This window comes from Sinohyriopsis cumingii, chromosome 1 (assembly GCF_028554795.1).
Source record: "Sinohyriopsis cumingii isolate HCF-2022 chromosome 1, ASM2855479v2, whole genome shotgun sequence".
Lineage (NCBI taxonomy): Eukaryota > Metazoa > Mollusca > Bivalvia > Unionida > Unionidae > Sinohyriopsis > Sinohyriopsis cumingii.
In genome coordinates, this window is record NC_142961.1 from 84,478,838 (window position 1) to 84,502,503 (window position 23,666).

Genomic DNA, 23,666 nt, shown 5'->3' on the forward strand with positions numbered 1-23,666 from the left:
AATAGTCCCCGTGACAATTAGCAGTATAACTTACCATTGGTGATAGCTTTCTGTGAGCACTAAGCATGGAGCCATGTGAATGATGACAATTATTAGTATAAACTAAGTGATGATAGATTTCCATGAGCACTAAGCACAAAGAATTTTGATGGTTTGGTACAGCAGAAAAATTAATTAATGTGGTACATTAATTTCTAGACATAAAATGTGGTATTGGATTATATCCTGCAATTTTTGGGTTCAAATGTACTTGCACTTAAATTTATATAAATGAAAGCTTGTCACAGAGAAAGAATATTCAGGACATTGTATAATTTGGCTTACTTGAATGCATTACATTAATTTCAGGGCTGGGAGATTTTTCCTGTGAGCCAGACGAGTATGCCCAGCTGGTGAAGTCCCTCAGACAGAGTGGACTTATTAAGGACCACCGACAGGGACTCAAGGTCTACAAAAACTCCTTCAGTGGCAAGGAGTTTGTTGACTGGCTTGTTAAAACTAAAGAGCTGGGTACGTTTGAAAAGATTATTTTGCACAGACATTGGTTAAATAATTTGTAAAGTTTCACAGAAATGAAAGGAAATAGGCGACTGTTTTGGTCTCTCCCACAAGAAGGCCTGTTGGGTCACTAGCCACATGATACTGGTTATAAAAAAGTGGGTTGGGGTCTCTACACTAGCCTTATATTAATAAATCTGTTTGGTAAGTTCTATGAAAAGAAATACATTTTTTAATTTATAATAATCCATAGAAATGAAAGGAAAAGTGACACTGTTTTAGTCTCTCCCACAAGAAGGCCTGTTGGACCAGTAGCCGCATGATACTGGTTATAAAAAAGTAAACTGGGTGGAAGTCTCTACAACAGCGTTCCAATAATAAAAAGTAAACAGGGTGGGAGTTTCTACATCAGTGTTCCAATAATAAAAAGTAAATGGGTTTAGAGTCTCTACACTAACCTCATAATAATAAATCTGTTTGGTATGTTCTAAAAAAGGAAGTACATTTTTAATTTATAAATTTCTAGAACTAGTAAATTTAAAGTCTTTAAAGTTTGCAAGAAAAAATCTTTGAGTTGTTATCTTTGCTTGAATAAAAAGACAGTAGAAGTACAAGGGATGTTTCAAAAAGACAATAGAAGTACAATGGGTATTTGAAAAGTTACGTATTGTATGTTATTACTTGTTTGTTTCCTTTAATCTGCCAATAATATTAACACCAGTTGATGGACAAAGTACTGTTTTACTAGACTGATCTGCAGTTGCATGATTGTCTGACATGCTTGACTGTTGCACATATGTACATGTGGTATGTAAATGACAATAGCATACAAATGCTGGAAACGGGGAAACAGCTCTGCTGCTGAGCTACAAGCTTTCTGTCAAATCAGTGTATGCTGAGAGTACTCTCCCATTGATGTCAAGGCCTACTTGGATAAAATTTATGTACGTAATTCTGTGTCATATTTTACAATTTAGAATAATCTTGGTAAAACAATGCATTTGGTGAATTATTTTGACAGAAATTTTGAAGTTTCAAACAAAATAGATTGCATGAATGCAGTAAACGCTTTTGTGGTGACACATATTTTTGCTGACAAAATCATGGACATTTAATTTTTAAAAGCCTTGTCTTCCCCATTGTAGTAAGTTTCATTTTCAGTGGCATAGTCTAGCTTGCTTCGTTTTTTCTTTTATTAGAGCGTGACAGAGCTTTGGAGATGGGTCAGGCTTTAATTGACCGCCACTTTGGCCACCAGGTGAAGGATGAAGAGACATTCAGAGATGATGACGTGTATTTTCGTCTTCTAGATGATGATGAGTCATCAGCACTTAACGCTGGTGATATTTCAGAGTGTGAAGCTCGTCCAGGTAGATATCAGAGCACTGTAATCACTTGCAGCAGACCTTATGTATGTAATCTTGGATGCTTGGTGTTCTAAGGCTTTACATTCTGTACATCCTCCTTGACTAATGATAGACCTTCAAAAGATATTATGAGGTTCCACTAATTTCCTGAATCAGGAAGTTCAGGACTTCCAGGGTATCGATTTTGGAAGTCTTAAATGTTAGAGGTCCCAAAATGTTCATTGGTATTATCATTTAAGTTTTCTTTAGTGTGAACATATAAGTAAACTGTTGTATTTGAAATAGTTATGGTTTGACAGAAGGAGGTTGTATTTGAGATAGTCGGGGAAGGATAGGAGGAGGTTGTATTTGAGATATTCAGGGAAGGATAGGATGAGGTTGTATTTGAGATAGTCAGGGAGTGGTAGAAGGAGGTGAAGATCTTAAAGAATAGTACATAATTTGTTTGGTGTTTCAGTTGCATTGTGAAGGGAGAGGAGGAAAGATTATAGATAAGTCCTAAAGAGAAAAACAAGAATTATCTGACAAATATAGAATATACTTCTTTAGTTGTCATGCATACACACAGGTCAGATCAAAGTTTCTCAATCAAGTACGTTACCTGAGCACATTAACATCAGAAAATTATTCTCTGCTACCTTTTAGTTCAGTCCTTCTTGTAAAATGACAAAAACAACCCAAAAAATGACCCCCCCCCAAACTGTTCTATGCCTATATATTATACACATAAAGGGAAGTAACTCATACATCAGCTCTCCTTGTACCTGCATGGTGACCACCTAGTCTTACAATGTAAGACCTCGACCCTGATAGTTTGTTTTGGGTGTCGAGGTCTTACTGCCCAAATAATGACACTGTGTAGCCTGTTCCGATGTTGATTAACATCAGAACAGTAAGCCAAATTTTCAGGAATATCTTAATCACTTGGTAGACCAATAATAAATTCAAATTCTCTCACAATCAAATGGACATGTTTTCAAGTTCCATTGGCCTACATTTCAGTTGGCTGGAATGAAATGGAAGCCAGGAATACCAAAATCAGTTAAAAGGATGATAAAAATCTTAAATGAAACAAAGCACTTTCTTTGATATTAATATATTTTTATTTGTTTTGTTAAAGAAGTATTATACAATTTAACCTTTTGTTTTTTTCTCCTGTCTTTCATTAGGGCGATGTGAATTCATTTAGTACATACTGTGCAGACACTTCATAGTCATGGAGGACAACCATGAGAAGTGCAGGCCTGTACAAAATGTTCTTCCCCACACCCATGTAGTATATTGTGCAATATGGATAGAAAATGTTTGGTCCAGTGTCTTGAAGAGGCAATTGAAGTGTTGCAAAAACAGGGCATGCTTTAAATCTTCCAAATAGGAAGTATTAAGCATTTATCCAAATTCAGAATCATTGAATAGTTTTATGGGGGACATTGAGATTCCAACCCTTGATGAAGACACCTACAACAGTACCTTCAATGATGATCACTTTTGATCCAGTTAAAGACATGCCAAGCAATTTTACTTCACCTATAGTGGAATATATTACACATATATTAATATTACAGAAGTGTATGATCTAGAATGTAGATGAGCATATTGGATGAAATTAGGACTGTTTAGAACTCAGATCGGCAGCCTACTCAAGCTTGAATTGGTTGCTTCTGCATTTTCAGCCAAGAAATGGCTCTCTAGGATTTCATCAAAATATACACAAAGTAACAAAAAAAAGAAGATTTAATGTGCCAAAATTGGTTCCAAAAGAAGTGAATGAATAGTATATATGCTGTTGTTGTTGTTGTTGTGGGGTTTATTGCCATTTTTCAGCACACGATAGGCTATGCATGGCAGCCAGTATTAATGGTGGAGGAAGAACCTGCGAAAACCCCGGGAAGAACCACCGACCCACGAGAAGCTACTGGCAAGTTTTCTCACATACCCACATTGGCCGAATTCTAGACTTGAACCTACACAGACAGAGGTGAGATGGCAGTGATCCGTAACGGAGAGCGCTTTAGACCACTCGGCCACTCGGGGCCCCAATATTATATATATATATATATATATATACACACACACAGTGTGACCCCCCTATAACATGGTAGTTGGGAGCCATAAAACCCAACTGCGTTATATATACTGTACCGTGTTATATGCAACCAAGTCAGTTAGCTGAAAAAAATGTACCCCCCCCCCAAAAAAAAAAAATGGGGGCGGGTGGGGGTAATAAATGCGGACAGTAAAATAAATGCTTTGTCGGCACAGTTACTGTCTTAAATTGATGCATATTAAATGACAAATACACCTGTAGTAAAAACAGAGAAGACATAATATAATAGTTTACTTTTTTTTAGAGAACCATGAATTGGTACATATACGTAAATCCTGTTTATATATAAATGTCTAATGTATAACCTGAATAGAGTATCAACACCGTGTACTCACCTGCGAACCTCAAAGATAAGCTTTTTCCTTTGAAATTTCAGCAAACTATTTTATCTGGGTACATTTTTAAACAGGAATTTGCCATTGTTTAGACTTCCAGTTACTGTCCCTCCATGCCTACTTAATAAACCAATAAGTAAGATGTATTTTTAAAAAAATTTTTTACATTTGTGGTAGCAGCGTGATGCTGCCTTCCACGCATGCATCTGAAAATTAGCAAAGGGTCAACAGACGATAGAGATGCAGGTGTTCTGATGATAGGGAGTATTACAGAAAACGTGAGTTTTCTGAATAATTTAATTCTGAGTGAAAAGAAGAGGAATTATACTTACCATCCACATACAAATGTCAGTCTTTGTAAAAAATATATATTTCTAGCGAGCGGCCAAAAATCCGATGAAAGATAGATTACGAGACAATGCCTCGTCCGGTTGATCTCCATTACCAGAAATGTCAACAACGAAAAAGCAGATATTTCACAACATACAGAACTCATGCTAGATGTCAAGATAAGCAGATTATTATATAACAATGCACTGTTTAGATGGTTTGTCAGTATGGACAAAGAATTTATTTATGTAACAATAGATAAATTTCAGTGCATTTTGTATCCAGTTTGCGGCTTCCTTTCATGGGGCCTCTGAATTTCTGCACTCCAAACAAATGGTTGTATAAAAAAAATTAAACAGCCAACAATGTCGCCAATAAATAAAAAGCCACATGGTATGTTTTGCAGCCAATAAGGAAAAACAATCCAAGTTTGCGACATTGGCGAAGACCTACGCGATCCCAGAATAAATTTTATATCCGTTTTCTTCTTCTTCTAAAATTTCAGGAGCCAAGCCACGATCGTCTCGTATTATTCATACGCGATCTCTTCCCCAAAATGATAAGCAACTTTTTACGTTTTTTTCATACTTTTTAAGATTATTTTTTATTTTTTTTGTGCACAAGAAAAATACATACATGTATATGAAATTTGGGGAGCCACGCCACAACCACATTATATCCGAATTCTCGTTATAACAGAGTGCACTATAGCGGGGTCACACTGTGTATGTGTATATATATATATATATATATATATATATATATATATATATATATATATATTAGGAAAGACTTTTGGGGACTTAAGGATTTTGAGGTAGTAGAGATTAATTTCCTAATGTTAATGTGATCAGGTAATTCTAGTCAGAGAAACATAATTGACTAAAATTATAATATAGCCATGCATTTTCCAGCAACCTAAAAAATATTTACTACATGGTTTGTAATATACAATAGTTTACATTTTAACCTGTTCTCATTTCTTATTGATGTCTGAGAATTTGGCCATTACAATTATGCTAGGCTTCTCTTTTTTCTTTCATTCAGTGACATTCTGCACCAAAAAGACTTGGAATGGGTGGTTTGCAAGCAGTTTTGATTAGTGCTATATAATCACCCCAGGCATAAACCACAAAACAATTATATTTAAAAAATATAAAAAAAGCGAATCTAGATATTTTACTTGCTCTGATGCTGGTACAAACTGAAAAGCAAAGGCATGTGATGCTTTGAGGCACAACAAACTTTGGAAAAAGAGCTTCATAGAGTCCTTATCAAATTCCAGCCAGTCAGAGTATTCTAGCCATATGCCTTGAGAAACCCTGATTTTTGCCAGATTGTTTCAAATTTTGTGAATGTACTTTTGCTGTAATTAATTGCATGGACAGCTATTGACAAGTGATTAATATATTTATAACACCTAACCAATTGGGAGGAAAACAACTGTTTCTCTTAGGTACATGTTGATAAAGATGTCCTACTCTGTTAATTGGGCATATTGTTGGAATTGTTTGAATTAACTAGAATGTCCACCAACACAAATTTAGTCATCCTACAGGGAAATGTGGACATATATTACATTTGAGGCATCCATTGCAGTGAAATCTGGGAATAGAGTACACTGACAGGTTCTTAAGTGGAACCCCTGATGTATATTGAAATTGTAAATTTGTACATTTTCTAGAATATATACCATAAACTGAATAGAAATCTATATCTTGCATGCTCTCTTTCTCCAAAATCTATTAGAACATAAATTTAAGACAGTGTATCAAAAGTGTACTGATTTGCAGCTATTTAATTTTCTAAGTTGTTCCATTTACTTAATAGTTGGATATTTTTTTAAAAATGTAACAGATTTTAGTAATATTTCAAGGATGAACAACTAAATTGTGTTTGAAGAAAAGGCAATAAAGTGTCACAGCTCATTTAACCTTGTTATGATATTTTTTTCAGTCTTTTTTGGGTTTTTCTTTTGAAGTATGTACATGACATATTTCACAGCATGTTATCCAGGCAGGACAGAGTGTTCTTAATCCCCTTTTCATTGGTATAAATAATTTGAAGTAACTTAAGATTTTGGGTTAACAGAGACAGACTAAAAACATTATTTAAGATAATTTAACACTTATTGCCAGTTATTTAAAAAAAAACTTTTATTGTTCTTTGTCAGCTGGAGAGCTTGGAGAAGAGATAAGAAAGCTGATTCTGAAGATCTATAATGCATTCCTTTCTCAAGATGGAAAGGTGAGCATGACTATTTTTTTATATTCTGAAGACCTATAATGCATTCCTTTCTTAAGATGGAAAGGTGAGCATTACATATCTTTTATTCTGAAGACCTATAATGCATTCCTTTCTCAAAATGGAATGGTGAGCATTGCATATTTTTTATTCTGAAGATCTGTAATGCATTCCTTTCTCAAGATGGAAAGGTGAGCATTGCATATTTTTTATTCTGAAGATCTGTAATGCATTCCTTTCTCAAGATGGAAAGGTGAGTATTGCATATTTTTTTATTCTGAAGATCTATAATGCATTTCTTTCTCAAGATGGAAAGGTGAGCATGACCTATTTTTTGATTCTGAAGATCTATAATGCATTCCTTTCTCAAGATTTAAAGGTGAACATTGCATACTTTTTGACCTCACAGTTAGGCACTTAAACCATTATCAAATGTGTGAATGCATTTTTACCACTAGCATAGCTTGTAGATTGAAACTTTTCCAGACTTACTTCTCTGTAATGACTGAAAAAATATTTAGTAACAATAAAGCTATTTAAAACTAATTAAACCTCCATAATAAGCCAAAGTTATTTTTGCACACTACATGTAGATTCTGGTTTGGGACAGTTTCAGTGGATATATACAGGTGACACTACATACACGAATTTGATTTACATGCTTTAGCTTTAGTGCCATTTATAATGAAGAAATAGCATTAAAATTTGCACCACTTTTCTCATTTTTGCTCCACTGGTGCCCATGAGCTGAGACTCAAATGCAGCTCATGGACACACATCTTATCACTCATTGAGATAGGTAATTTTGATTTATGCCATGACACTTCATAAATTTATAAATGTATCTTTGGCATCAATTAAATGTAATTTGCTTTGTTTGTTAGTTAGTTTTATTTTAATTTTTTTAAAATTTTATTACATGCTATTGTAATGTAACATTTTATGTTGGACTTGACCTTGTCCAAATATTCTCTTTGACCCAAATTGATTTTTTAAATTTTATTCTGTGTAAACAACTAATGCATAGCTAAATTATTCTCTGTGTTTGGGATTAAAGTCAGTATTATTATTAATAGAAGTCAATATGTTTATTTGGGTCTAGGTCTAGGTTTTGGAATTTCCTAAGTGAATTTTTCATAGTCCAGGGTATGGTTTTTATTTTGTATAAATCAGGATCATTCTAGAAGGTTATTTTCCATTAGGCCATTAGGTAATGTCCTTTTTTTTAGAAAATGTTAATGGTGACCTGAGGTCAAGTTGAGGACTGTATAATCTTGTAACTGAGAGGATTTTTGTAGTCGTGCTTTAAGGCCTATCTCTTTTAAGTTGAATTATATGTTGTGTCTAATATTTCATTTTTGGGCTGGAAAATTTATTTCTTCAAATTATTGAATTCAAGTGATTATTTTTTCTGGAAATACAAAAGTGCTCTGATAAAATTCTTGAATTGAGACATGCACTGGAATTTATAATGAATTCACACCTCGAATTACTTTGATTCAACAAAAGACTGTTGACACATCAACTCTTTATAAGCTACCACAGACACATCATTGCCTTAAGTTTTTTAAATTTGATTTGGACTTATACTGATTTCTTCAGGACTTTAAATTACTAGGACTCTCATTTTCACTTTCTATTCTAGGGAAATAAATTAATTGTTAAATTTTACATAGCTTGTTGTCTTTCACTCTTTTCTGTTACTTATTTTAAGAGCAAAGACTCGTAACAATATATTGTCTACAGCAGCCATCCATAGGAAAGGGCAGAAGTGACCTTTGTAGACTGGTGACCTTTGAAGGCTGGTATAGCAATCAAACTTGGATCATGACAGATTTATTTACTATGAACCAAATATCATTAGCATTATTATTAGTAGTATTATCATTGTTATTATTTCACCTGTATTATTATTTTTAGCATTATTAGTATGCTACCTTGATACATGTATTTAGTTTAGCTAATTACCAAAAAGAATAATAACAATAAAATAAGTTACACACAAGGGTACTTTATCCTTACTTGTATTTTTTTATTTGCCAATCACAAGAGGTGTTGTCTTCTCTCCTGTAGAGAAATAACTGTGCTGTTATCAGTACCTTACTCTGATTGCCATTTAATGTCTCATGTTGGAAATGAAAGTTATTATCAAGGCATTTCTTTTTTGGAGAGGATGTCTTAAGGGCAAGGTCATGCTCTTCTCGTTGGATAACTCTGTGGTCGTGGCATACTTCTTCAAACAAGGTGGTACCAAATCACCTCAACTCTGCATTATTGTCTGGGAATTCTGCCGTTGGTGCACAAAATGCAATATTGGCATCCAGATAAGACATATTCCTGGCAGATGCAATGTCTTGGCTTATTTTCTGTCAAGGAAGGGTCATATTCTCTATACAGAATGGTCCCATCATCCATAAGTCATCAGATTTGTCTGCTTTGTGGTTATCCAATGATCAATCATTTTCTGACCAGGTGGAATTACAAACTGCCTACCTTCATCTCTTCAGTATGGGATCACTGAGGCTTGAGTCCTGAGTGCACTTTCTTTCAGTTGGGAGTGTCTGTGAGGTTTTTCCTACCCACACATTGGTCTTAGTTGCAAAAATTGTACACTAATCGAGGAGCCAGAAGTGCAAAATGATTTTTTTTGCCCTTTTCGACTGGGATAAATCCAATATCAGTCATCTGTTAGATCTACAAATAGATCTACCTTGGAAGATCCTGCCCAGGCCATATCTTCTGAGACAGCCTTGGCCCCAAGTGTTCCATCCTTCACAGGGACTATCTTCTCCTTCATGCTTGTTTTTTGACAGAGGGACTTGCAGCACAAGCAATTTAATCATTTGATCATGGAAAGAATTGCATGAGCAATAAAAGCTATCCACTATAAAGACTTATGAGGGAAAGTGATACATCTTTAGGGCCTGGTGTAAAGTCAGTAATATCATCCCTCTCTAGCCCACAGTAGCTGAGATTTTTCTCTTGCAGTTCAATGAGAAAAAGGTGGCCTGAGTTACTATATCAGACACTTTCAATCATGGCAATGAGGATTTTGGTCATGACAGAGACTTCCTAAACTTTGTAGGCCAGGTTGTATAGGCCTGAATTGTCACTGTTTCCCAAGTGGAATCTTTCCTGGGTTCTGACATGGCTTAATTCTCACAAATTCAAGCCTGCTAACCAAGACCTCACTGAAGCTCTTTTTTCATACAAAATATATTTCCTGGTAGCATTAGCTTTGGCATGCAGATTCGGTGAATAAAATGCCATCTCTGTTGAACCAGCCTATCTTCATTTTTAATCAGATGGCTCAGTAATCCTTATGTCACAACTTGGTTTCATTGCCAAAAATAAGTTGCCATCATTGGGCAATCAAAAAGTCCTCATATGAGCTCTCTCCTGTATTGCCATATGGGTGTTCCAACAGGAGCCGGTACATGCTCTCAGACTTAAATGATGCAAACTAAATGAATTCATGGAGCTTGAAGACATATCTTTCTCCATTTAAACCTGGAAAATAGGACATAAGCCTTCAATCCCTCTCATCATGGTTGAATGTGTTATTCACATGGCATACTCTGACATCTTGCCAAACAGTTGCCACATCAAAATCTTTGCTGATGAGATCAGAACAATCTGTGAGTCCTGCCTTTGACCATAATGTCTATAAGGGACATTGTCAGGTCTCTCAGCTGCCATACACAGTCAGCCTTCAAGAGTTTCTATCTAGAAGACACACTATTGATAAGGTACACACAGTCTTTGTCACACCGGTAAGGAGATTACATTTGTTTCTTGTTCCCAGATGTAAACTTTGTCACCTTTGGTTATGCTGCTCACAAGTTGTTAGGAGAGTGGGTATCCCAAAAATGGGGAGTCCAACATTCTTCCCCCAAAGGTTACCCAAGATATAGGTAGGATGCTCAACATTTCCTCCTCCTAATACTTCTTCTCCTGATGTTAGTCTGAGCAGGGAACGTATTTGAAGGAGAATGTAAATTGTTCAGTAAATTGTTTCTTCTAGAATATTTACCTGATAACATTACTTTAGTACCCTCCAATTCTCCCTGCAATGTGAGCATCATGTTCGTGATGTTCTTGTCAGCTTAAAAGTAAAGTCCCCTGTTGGTTGCTAGGGGAAGTAATGGGTAAGAGTTATTACCCTTTGCATATATATATATATATATATATATATATATATATATATATATATATATATATATATATATATATCCAATTCAAATATCATTAATACTATTGGTCAACAAAGCTAGCTAAGTTTGAACGTCGTTGGTATTTCACATGTCACTGGTGTTATGAGTCTATGCTCTTAAAATAAGTAACAGAAAAGAGTGAAAGACAACAAGCTTTGTAAAATTTAACAAATAATTTTATTTCCCTTGAATATAAAGTGAAAATGAGAAAAAGAACTTATGATGTTGTGAATTAAATACCAAAATAATCCAAGAATTATATACACAAGTCCTAATAATATAAAGACCTGAATAAAACTCAGTACAAGTCTCGAACAGATCCAAAAATGAAGGCATTGATGTGTCTGTTATAGCTTATGGAGTGCTGATGTGTCAAGTCTTTTGTTCAATCACAGTAATATAATTCCAAGTTTGAATATATTATAAATTTCATTGACTGTCTTTATCCAGGAATTTTATCAGAACACTTTTGTATTTCCAGAGAAAATAATCATTTTTTAATTCAATAAGTTCAAGAAAATAAAATTCAGCCCAAACTGGTCACAACATGATACAACTTGAAGGTGCTAGATGTTAAAGCACGACTGACTGAATCCTCACAATCACAAGATTATATAGTTCTCTACTTGACCTCGGGTCAGAATTAGCATTTTCTATAATAAAAAAACAATACCTAATGGAAAATAACTTGCTAGAATGATCTAATGACCCTTGTTTATTTACAATACAGCAACCTGTAAAATTCACTTAGGAAACACTAAAACACTAACCCAAATCAACATATCTACTCCTTGTGTCCCTGAATAAAAAATCCTGATATTAAGTTCATACACATAGTGAATAATGAAGCTGTTAATAGTTGTTTACATAAAATGAAAATAATTTTTTTTATATATAAAAGAGTCAATCAGGTCAAGCAGAAATGAACTCAATTTTGGACAAAATTTAATACTAACAAGCAAACAATTAAATTAAATATACATAACACCGGTCAGAAAGACTTATTACAGACAATTGCAACTGGTCATTCCATGTGTATAGGTATCCATTATGTATTTCTTCATATTTCAGGTTCAGTAGCCTTGTTATTATTGACAGTATTATTATTATTATTAATATTATTATTATTGCTGTTGCTTATTTTTAATAAATGTTAAAATTAAATGATTTTAATCGCTATAGTAACTGCTGTTAGCTGAGAGATTTATTTTACAACTTAATGTGAATACTTTGAACAGATTGTTAATGGCAGATAGCATTTTTCTATTGGAAATTCACAAAAAATATGGTGCGACAAATATAAATAATAATAATAATGTTGACTTAACACAGCACTTATCTGAAGAATCTCTGAATGGTTTACAATATTATGGTTAAGTGGACCACATGAATATTAGATGGTTAAATTGACCACATAGGTATTATGATTAAATGGACCACATGAGTATTATGGTTAAATGGACCACATGAATATTATGGTTAAATGGACCACATGGGTGTTAAGGTTAAATGGACCACATGATTATTATGGTTAAATGAACCACATGAGTATTATGGTTAAATGGACCATGTAAGTGTTATTTTTAAATGAACCACATGGGTATAAATGGTTAAATGGACCACATGAGTATCTTGGTTAAATGGACCACATGAATATTATGGTTAAATGGACCACATGGGTATTATGGTTAAATGGACCAAATGGTTTTTGTGTTTAATTTAGCACATGAGTATTATGGTTAAATGGACCACATGCTTATTATGGTTAAGTGGACTACATGGCTATTATTGTTAAGTGGGCAACATGGGTATTATGGTTAAATGGATCACATGGGTATTATGGTGAAATGGACCACATGGATATTATTGTTAAGTGGACAACATGGGTATTATGGTTAAATGGATAAAATGGTATAAATACTTAAATGGACCACATGGATATTATGGTTAAATGGACTACATGGGTATTAGTGTTAAATGGGCCACATGAATATTATGGTTAAATGGACTACATGGGTAGTATAGTTAAATAGAACACATGGGTATTATGGTTAAGTGGACAACATGGATATTAGGGTTAAATGGACCACATGGATATTATGGTTAAATGGACTACATGGGTATTAGTGTTAAATGGACCACATGAATATTATGGTTAAATGGACTACATGGGTAGTATAGTTAAATAGAACACATGGGTATTATGGTTAAGTGGACAACATGGATATTAGGGTTAAATGGACCACAGGGGTATTATGGTTAAGTGGACAACATGGATATTAGGGTTAAATGGACCACAGGGGTATTATGTTTAAGTGGACTACATGGCTATTAGGGTTAAATGGATGACATGGGTATTATGGTTAAATGGACCACATGGGTATTAGTGTTAAATGGACCACATGGGTATTATGGTTAAATGGACCACATGGATATTACTGTTAAGTGGACAACATGGGTATTATGGTTAAATGGACCACATGAATATTATGGTTAAATGGACTACATGGGTATAAATGGTTAAATGGACCACATGGATGTTATAGTTAAGTGGACAACATGGGAATTATGGTTAAATGGACCATATGAGTATAAATAGTTAAATGGACCACATGAGAATTATGGTTAAATGGACCACATGGGTATAAATGGTTAAATTGACCACATAGGTATTATGATTAAATGGACCACATGATTATTATGGTTAAATGGACAACATGGGTATTATGGTTAAATGGAACACATGGGTATAAATAGTTGAATTGACCACATGAGTGTTATGGTTATAGAACACATGGGTATTATGGTTAAATAGACCACATGGGTATTATGGTTAAATGGAACACATGGGTATGGTTAAATAGACCACATGGGTATTATGGTTAAATGGATCACATGGGTATTATAGTTAAATGGATCACATGGGTATTATGGTTAAATGGAACACATGAGTATTATGGTTAAATAGACCACATAGGTATTATGGTTAAATGGAACACATGGGCATTATGGTTAAATAGACCACATGGGTATTATGGTTAAATAGACCACATGGGTATTATGGTTAAATAGATCACATGGATATTATGGTTAAATAGACCACATGGGTATTATAGTTAAATGGAACACATGAATATTATGGTTAAATAGACCACATGAGTATTATGGTTAAATAGACCACATGGGTATTATGGTTAAATAGAACACATGGGTATTATGGTTAAATGGACCACATGGGTATTATGGTTAAATCTATTCAAATGGGTATTATGGTTAAATGGAACACATGGGTATTACGGTTAAATGGAACACATGGGTATTATAGTTAAATGGACAACATTGGTATTATAGCTAAATGGACAACATGGGTATTATAGCTAAATGGACAACATTGGTATTATAGCTAAATGGACAACATGGGTATTATAGCTAAATGGACAACATGGGTATTATAATTAAATGGACAACATGGGTATTATAACTAAATGGACAACATGGGTATTAGAGTTAAATGGACAACATGGGTATTATAGCTAAATGGACAACATGGGTATTATAATTAAATGGACAACATTGGTATTATAGGTAAATGGACAACATTGGTATTATAGCTAAATGGACAACATGGGTATTATAGCTAAATGGACAACATGGGTATTATAATTAAATGGACAACATGGGTATTATAACTAAATGGACAACATGGGTATTAGAGTTAAATGGAACACATGGGTATTATAGTTAAATGGACAACATTGGTATTATAGCTAAATGGACAACATGGGTATTATAGCTAAATGGACAACATTGGTATTATAGCTAAATGGACAACATGGGTATTATAGCTAAATGGACAACATGGGTATTATAATTAAATGGACAACATGGGTATTATAACTAAATGGACAACATGGGTATTAGAGTTAAATGGACAACATGGGTATTATAGCTAAATGAACAACATGGGTATTATAGTTAAATGGACAACATGGGTATTATAGCTAAATGGACAACATGGGTATTATAACTAAATGGACAACATGGGTATTATAATTAAATGGACAACATGGGTATTATGGTGAAAAATCTGGATATACATGTCCTTGCATGCTATGACTGAGAATCATGAGTTTTTCACCAAATTTGACAAAAATATTTATATTTATATTGCCATAAAAAAATAAAATTTGCTGCAATAATTGGTTTAAATGAGAGAATGGTACCTCTACAGTGTCCTTTGTTGTACAAGACGTAATTATTTAATTTAAAACATACTCATTGCCTTTAGCTTTCTCATAATAATATTTTGGTTCATTTGACTATTTATTGCTTAGAAAGTGAACTACAAGGGAATTGCTGGCAGCACTGAATTCCAGACCTATATTCGTTTGACCAGGGAGCTAAAGAGGGTTCAGATAGCTGATGCAAGCCGTGAGGAAAAGCTTGCATTTTTTGTCAACATCTACAATGCTCAGGTCATCCATGCAAATATCACATATGGTCCCCCAAGTGGATTGTTCCAGAGATGGAAGGTATTGTCAACCATACTTCATGATAAACATTTCAGACTATAGTTGAGTTATTGTCAATCTTGCTTAATACAAATGATTTATCCCTGATCATTACGGAATGGGCAGTCCCTGCTTTCGACACTAGTGGATTCTTCCTACCAGAAAGTGAGTAAATATTGAAGTCTTCTTGACGCTAAGGAATAACTTCCATATATTTTATAAATATTCTGGAAAAATCTTCTTGAATTTAGGAAAGATCTTCCCGGTAGTTGTTCAGTAAATATATTAAATGTGTGGATAAAGTCTCGACTCCACAAGGTAATAACACTATTCTATTTAAAATTTTACATTTTTAATTTAATTTTTATGTGAAGTTCTTTTGATAACTATTTTACAGATTTCTCTAATGATTTGATGATAGAGATCCTTGAGCTTTTATTCTGTGTCTGAAATTCAATGTCTATGACTATAATTTTTTTTTAAAATGTTGGGCTCCAGTCTTTAAAAAAGTTGCAGACTGACTTAATTTAAAAACAGAATCCACAACATCCACAAACTAACAGACCTGAAAGCAGGGGCTCAGTCTTACAAGATATCTAATTGACAGTGTTCCTGACCATTTATAGCTTAGTGTTGAAACATTTCAAGTGAAGCTCAGTGTGTTCAAATGGAAGATTGAAAGGAAGTCAGACTATGCATTTGACTTTGAATTTTAAGCATGGTGTTGACTACATATTGCAACTGCTTGAGCCATTGCTTGCATGGTTAGACTAAAATCAGAAGCACTGATGAGATACCAGGTTCTGTCAATCTTAATTTTGTAAAGTGTTCAAAAGTGCATGAAGGATGAACTTACTGTAAGATATGACAATGACAGGTTGGAGCCTGACTGCTCAGAGTCACTGTATGACACTTAAGTGTGAATTATAGGTTTCACCCTCCACTCCCATATAAATAACCAAGACAAATAAGTTTCAGTTGTATTACTTATTGTTGCCTTAATTGGAGGGGAAATTTTTTTCATTCCCAAAACATTCTAAGAGTATGAAGCACATCATTGTGTGAGGCATATGGGTAAAATAAATAAAATCAAATCTAGACCTTGTCTTGCTACTGTTTGGTTTTCCATCTTGGCTTTTTCAATCAGGCTTATTTCCACAGTTTGACTGGCTTCTTTCAAGCAGGCTTATTTCCACAGTTTGACTGGTTTCTTTAAAGCAGGCTTATTTCCACAGTTTGACTGGTTTCTTTCAATCAGGCTTATTTCCACAGTTTGACTGGTTTCTTTCAACCAGGCTTATTTCCACAGTTTGACTGGTTTCTTTCAATTATGCTTATTTCTGCAGTTTGACTGGTTTCTTTCAAGCAGGTTTGTTTCCATTCAATTAGGCTTGTTTCCACGGTATAAAACTGTATGACTCAATCCATTTAATTAGGCTTGTTTCCAAAGTATAAAACTGTATGACTCGATCCATTCAGTTAGACTTGTTTCCACAGTATAAAACTGTATGACTCGATCCATTCAGTTAGGCTTGTTTCCACAGTATAAAACTGTATGACTCGATCCATTCAGTTAGGCTTGTTTCCACAGTATAAAACTGTATGACTCGATCCATTCAGTTATGCTTGTTTCCACAGTATAAAACTGTATGACTTGATCCATTCAGTTAGGCTTGTTTCCACAGTATAAGACTGTATGACTTGATTTATTCAATCAGGCTTATTCTCAGAGGGTAAAACTGTATGACTCAATTCGTTAAAAGTTTACAGATATATTTTTTATTTATTTTTATATTTTCTTGATATAAAGATGGCAAGGTAGGTGGCTACTCACCACATGCCATTGTCCATGCACTGAACATTATTTTCCATTTTCAGTTTTTCAACACAATGAGGTACATTATTGGGGGCTATACCTACTCATTACAGGATATTGAGAATGGCGTACTAAGAGCCAACAGAAAGGGTGTGGGTGAGTGTGATAAAAAGCAAAGTCCAGAATATGTTCAGATGCTTCATATCAGTCTTCATGAAAGAAAACTTGGATGACTTTATGGAGTAGATTCTGTTGATATGTATGCATGAAACATATAGTTAATTAAGTAAATAATATAAGCTATCTACTGTATTTCATTTTTTTTCATAAAAAATAATCAGTACAAAAATTTCATAATTTGAAACAGTTCATGCAAGAACAAATAAAGGACACAGTGTTGAAGATTCAGAAATATGGGCAGGACTGTCAGTATTAAATTCACATGTATCAGATATAATTACACTAAAGCAATATGCATTTGTAAAATATGTTGGATTTGCTTACATATGTGTGTATTGTAATAGATAAGTTAGCATAAGGAATAATACACAGTTATAGGTATTCTATCACATATTTTTATTTTAAAGCCTTCTGATTGTAAAATATGTCCAAATATAAGAGAAATTTCAGCACCTTGTTTTAAATACCTTGTGATAAAAGTAAAATATGTTGAAATATGAGAGAAATTTCAGCATGCATTTTGATTTTAACACATTGTGATAGAAATAAAATATGCCTCAATATGAGAGAGATTTCAGCACACATTTTTAGTGTTACATCTTGTGACAGAAGTGTCATGTGGTCTTAGTGTTACATCTTGTGACAGAAGTGTCATGTGGTCTTAAACTAAGTGTCAGAAGAAAAAGTAAAAACCAACATGGTTTGGAACATTCAACAGATAATTTATTTCCGTAAAATACAAAGTGAAAATTTAAAAAGAACTTACACTATTTTGAATTAAATCCCAAATAGTCATAAACATTCTGTCACAAGTCTAAAAGAATAAAGTATTCCAAATGAGTTCCAGTGGTGTTCCAAATGAAGTCCAATCTTGAATGTTCAGATGTGCCTGTAGCCATCAGTGTGATAAGGTATCAACAATCTTGAACACAACTTAATCAATTCTGTTTATCACTACCTTTGTATAAAAACTCAGACACATTAACAAAACCAGGACGAGGGTTATAAGTTCATTTCCAGAATTTTCTAATTTATAAACAAGGTCAAAAAGTCACATAGACATGTTTACCCAAATTAAAGTGCTACCCACAATCATGGAGCTATGTAATGTTGTTTACAGACTGGCCCTTACAATCTGGTCATGAACAAAATTCAAACACACAATATAGATTCCATTTAGCTGAAGTTTTGTCAGAGAGAAAACTAATAGTAAATGGAATTTAAATAAAGTATAAGCCATATTCCTTCACTTTTAAAGCTATATAATTTATATTTAAATATTTACAGTATTTATGCACATGTAACCTCCATTTAGCTTAAATCCCAAGAATGGTCTTTCAGCATGTTCTGCAAATAATACTAAGTCATCTTTACCATCAAAGATTACCATTATCAGTAAGTGCATGTACACTAACTGTAGTTAGGTGGGCATTTGGCTTTGCGTTTGCTGAAGATAGCTGTGACTTTAAATTCAAAGATCAGACACTTCTGTTTATGAGTACAAATACTTCAGATGTTAGGAAACTTAAATGAGTAAGCACCTGGCATCACAGTGTAACATATACATTTACACAAATATCATTAGATAAAACAAAAAAAGAATGGAAATATGTACTGAGCAGCACACATGCAAAAGCTAATTCAAAATTAATTAGTTGATTAGTAATCAGTATTAATTATCTTAAGATTGAGATTGCTAATACGAACTGTTGTTATGATGAATTTTCAAACAAGCTGTATGTATTGATACTCAAACATCATCACTCAAATGGAACGTGTATTATGCTAGTTTGTTAGGTCCTGGTTGTATCCCACATTGTTTTCATTTGCAAGGTTCTTGGCTTTCTATAACACAAAGCTCATCTGTATAGAATCGTCATGTCATTGTGAGAAAAGCAGTAACTTACTAATGATTATGGAAACTATTTTATCATGATTCATAACAAAGATTCGCAAACTGGATGACATGAAGTACTGTAAATATTTGTCAACTTTTAATTCGAATTTAAATCTCTTTGAAGGATGCTTGTATTATTTTAATATGATTTGGAAGGATCTGAATTACATAAAAGAAACTGAGGTATTTTTTGGTTACATGTACATTGCATTGCAACAGCTAGTACTGAAGGGAAAATATACATAAACATATTAGGCAAAACATAATTGATGCATATAGCAGATTTTCAGTGTAGTTGTATATTTTTTGTCAATTATTTGCACTATATGCACTAAAAAAATTGATCTGTTGATTTTATGCACTATTTGTATGAAAACTGATAAATTTTTAAATTATCATTTATAAACCAGCCACTATGCATTACAAAATTTAATACAAACAAATAAATATGACCATTTGTAAAAAATATAAATGAAACAGCAAAAGAAGAATTCTTTGTGTTTGTGATTATATATTTCTGTTAGATTCCTTTGTGGCAGCTTTATACCTGTATGCAATGGATACAGTTTTACAATTACACTTTTTCAGGTATGTTTAGCCGACCCTTTTCTAAGTCAGACCCACGCTTGAAGGTTGCCCTGGAGACTCCAGAGCCACTGATCCACTTTGCTCTGGTGTGTGGGGCCAAAAGTTGTCCTCCAATCAAAACATTCTCAACCAATGTAAGTATCTCTTTGTTCTCTATGTGGAGACTAGAACTGCCTTCCTATTAAAACTTACCCAGCAAATATAGGTATTACTTCCATTTGCTTTGGTGTGTTTGGGTCCAAACCTGCACACCTATCAAAACTTACCCAGCAGATGTAAGTATTACTTGCATTTGATCTGGTGTGTTTGATCAGATCTGAACACCTATTAAAACTTACCCAGCAAATGTAAGTATTACTTCCATTTGCTTTGGTGTGTTTGGGTCCAGACATGCACACTTATCAAAACTTACTTGGCCAGTGTACTGAGATGCTGCCAGGGTGCACAATTGCACGAATGATGCAAAATTTGTATGAATTCATGCACTTGGAGAGCAGTAATGTGCAAGAATTCCAAAGTCATGCATATAAATATGTACTCTACACGGTATAAATTTTTCATTTAACTGTTCACCCTTAAAGTGCTTGTCATGTCATAAGTCACATCAGTAGAGGTATCATAGGGCATGTCATGACATCCATCTTTTTTCAAGGAGGCAAATATTTAGATAGCCTGGTTCTCAGCTGCTATGTAGCTGCTGCCCATATGTGATACCAGTCTGCTGTTTACACATTGTAGTTCTTCAGCTTGATATGACTCATTATTAAACCAAATTTGATTGGCAAATTAGACCCTTGAACAAGTGTTATGTCATTATTTGGACCTTGCGACAAGAAAGTTTTACAAATGCATGTTTAAAATACAGGCTACCTGGAGTTTGGAAAGTGTTAAATAAAGAGAGTGATTTTGATCCAGAAAATTAAAATACAAACAATTAAAAGTAGAGTGCAATTTTCATTTCTTTGCACAAACAGTTTAGCTCTGTGGGATCTTGTGCTACAACACTGTGTAGCTCCATTACTTGTTCAGGTTGGCTAAGCTTGCTATGTATATGCCCCTTTCATACAGTCAACTGTGCAAGGAGAGTTGTCAGAACAATATTCATACACAGATAAGGAACAGATTAAGCTCAGAAATAATCAAGATATTAATGCTTATACAACTACAGGTGACATCTTTTAAAGATTTTGATTCCAGTAGAGGTCTAATGGAGTGGAACAGGAAGAAAGAGAAATGGATATTGAGGTGTTAGGTAAATATTGAACTGTGGTCATTTTCTCACACACCTCCTTTTGACTTTTTTTGGTGACAAGTGGGAAATCCCCCCTTTAGGTAAAAGCCTATAAGTAGCACTTTCATTTGCCACAGTGAGCGTGGGTCAAGAGTTGCCCTCCTATCAAAAGTTACTCTGTCATTGTAAGTAGGTCTACCTTATGCCCAGTTGTAGTGCTTCCCTCCTATTAAAAATTACTTACCCCATGTCAGTTGGGTTTACATTTGCTCTGGCCTGTGTTTTGGACCATAACTGCCCATCTTCAGATTGAACTCATCCAAAGTAAGTATGGTTTACCTTTGTTTTGGTGTCTGTGTGGGATCATACCTGCCTGCATACCAAAATAAACTCATCAACAGTAGTTTTTACCTTTGCCCTAGTGTTTGTGTGGGATCATACCTGCCTGCATACCAAAATAAACTCATCAGAGTAGTTTTTACCTTTGCCCTAGTGTTTGTGTGGGATCATACCTGCCTGCATACCAAAATAAACTCATCAGAGTAGTTTTTACCTTTGCCCTAGTGTTTGTGTGGGATCATACCTGCCTGCATACCAAAATAAACTCATCAGAGTAGTTTTTACCTTTGCCCTAGTGTTTGTGTGGGATCATACCTGCCTGCATACCAAAATAAACTCATCAACAGTAGTTTTTACCTTTGCCCTAGTGTTTGTGTGGGATCATACCTGCCTGCATACCAAAATAAACTCATCAACAGTAGTTTTTACCTTTGCCCTAGTGTTTGTGTGCGATCATACCTGCCTGCATACCAAAATAAACTCATCAACAGTAGTTTTTACCTTTGCCCTAGTGTCTGTGTGGGATCATACCTGCCTGCATACCAAAATAAACTCATCAACAGTAGTTTTTACCTTTGCCCTAGTGTTTGTGTGGGATCATACCTGCCTGCATACCAAAATAAACTCATCAACAGTAGTTTTTACCTTTGCCCTAGTGTTTGTGTGGGATCATACCTGCCTGCATACCAAAATAAACTCATCAGAGTAGTTTTTACCTTTGCCCTAGTGTTTGTGTGGGATCATACCTGCCTGCATACCAAAATAAACTCATCAACAGTAGTTTTTACCTTTGCCCTAGTGTTTGTGTGGGATCATACCTGCCTGCATACCAAAATAAACTCATCAACAGTAGTTTTTACCTTTGCCCTAGTGTTTGTGTGGGATCATACCTGCCTGCATACCAAAATAAACTCATCAACAGTAGTTTTTACCTTTGCCCTAGTGTTTGTGTGGGATCATACCTGCCTGCATACCAAAATAAACTCATCAACAGTAGTTTTTACCTTTGCCCTAGTGTTTGTGTGGGATCATACCTGCCTGCATACCAAAATAAACTCATCAACAGTAGTTTTTACCTTTGCCCTAGTGTTTGTGTGGGATCATACCTGCCTGCATACCAAAATAAACTCATCAACATTAGTTTTTACCTTTGCCCTAGTGTTTGTGTGGGATCATACCTGCCTGCATACCAAAATAAACTCATCAACAGTAGTTTTTACCTTTGCCCTAGTGTTTGTGTGGGATCATACCTGCCTGCATACCAAAATAAACTCATCAACAGTAGTTTTTACCTTTGCCCTAGTGTTTGTGTGGGATCATACCTGCCTGCATACCAAAATAAACTCATCAACAGTAGTTTTTACCTTTGCCCTAGTGTTTGTGTGGGATCATACCTGCCTGCATACCAAAATAAACTCATCAGAGTAGTGTTTGCCATTGCCCTAGTGTTTGTGTGGGATCATACCTGCCTGCATACCAAAATAAACTCATCAACAGTAGTTTTTACCTTTGCCCTAGTGTTTGTGTGGGATCAAAGCTGATGACCTATCAGAACTTGCTCATTCTAAGTAAGGTTTACCTTTTCCTTGGTGTTTATATTGGATCATACTGGCCTACCTACCAAAATGTACTCTGCCAAAGTAAGTATGGTTTACCTGTGCCTTGATATTTGTGTGGAATCATACCTGCCTACCAATCAAAATGTATTCATTCAAATAGGATTTACCTTTGCCCAAGTGTTTGTTTGGGATCATACTTGTCCACCTACTAAAATTTCCTCATCCAGAATAAGTGTTGCTTGCCAGTGCCCTAATTTTTGTGTGGGATCATACCTGTCTACCAATCAAAAAGAAAATTACTCATCTAAATTGGGTTTACCTGTTGTTATTGTTGTAGGGTTTAATGCCATTTTTCAGCACAAGATAGGCTATACATGGTGGCCAATATAAATGGTGGAGGAAGAACCCAGGAAAACCTGGGAAAGAACCACTGACCCACAATAAGCTACT

General features: G+C 34.6%; 1 protein-coding gene across 1 annotated transcript in view; it reads left to right on the top strand.

The window, feature by feature from the left end:
* LOC149807264 (uncharacterized) overlaps window positions 1-23,666 on the top strand; it is a 79,838-nt gene that overhangs the window by 32,759 nt on the left and 23,413 nt on the right. Inside the window, exons 3-8 of the mRNA XM_089964184.1 lie at window positions 349-510; window positions 1,698-1,868; window positions 6,811-6,884; window positions 15,430-15,627; window positions 17,485-17,578; window positions 20,088-20,221. Coding sequence (XP_089820310.1) covers window positions 349-510; window positions 1,698-1,868; window positions 6,811-6,884; window positions 15,430-15,627; window positions 17,485-17,578; window positions 20,088-20,221 — 833 coding nt within the window. The remainder of the gene's footprint in view (window positions 1-348; window positions 511-1,697; window positions 1,869-6,810; window positions 6,885-15,429; window positions 15,628-17,484; window positions 17,579-20,087; window positions 20,222-23,666) is intronic.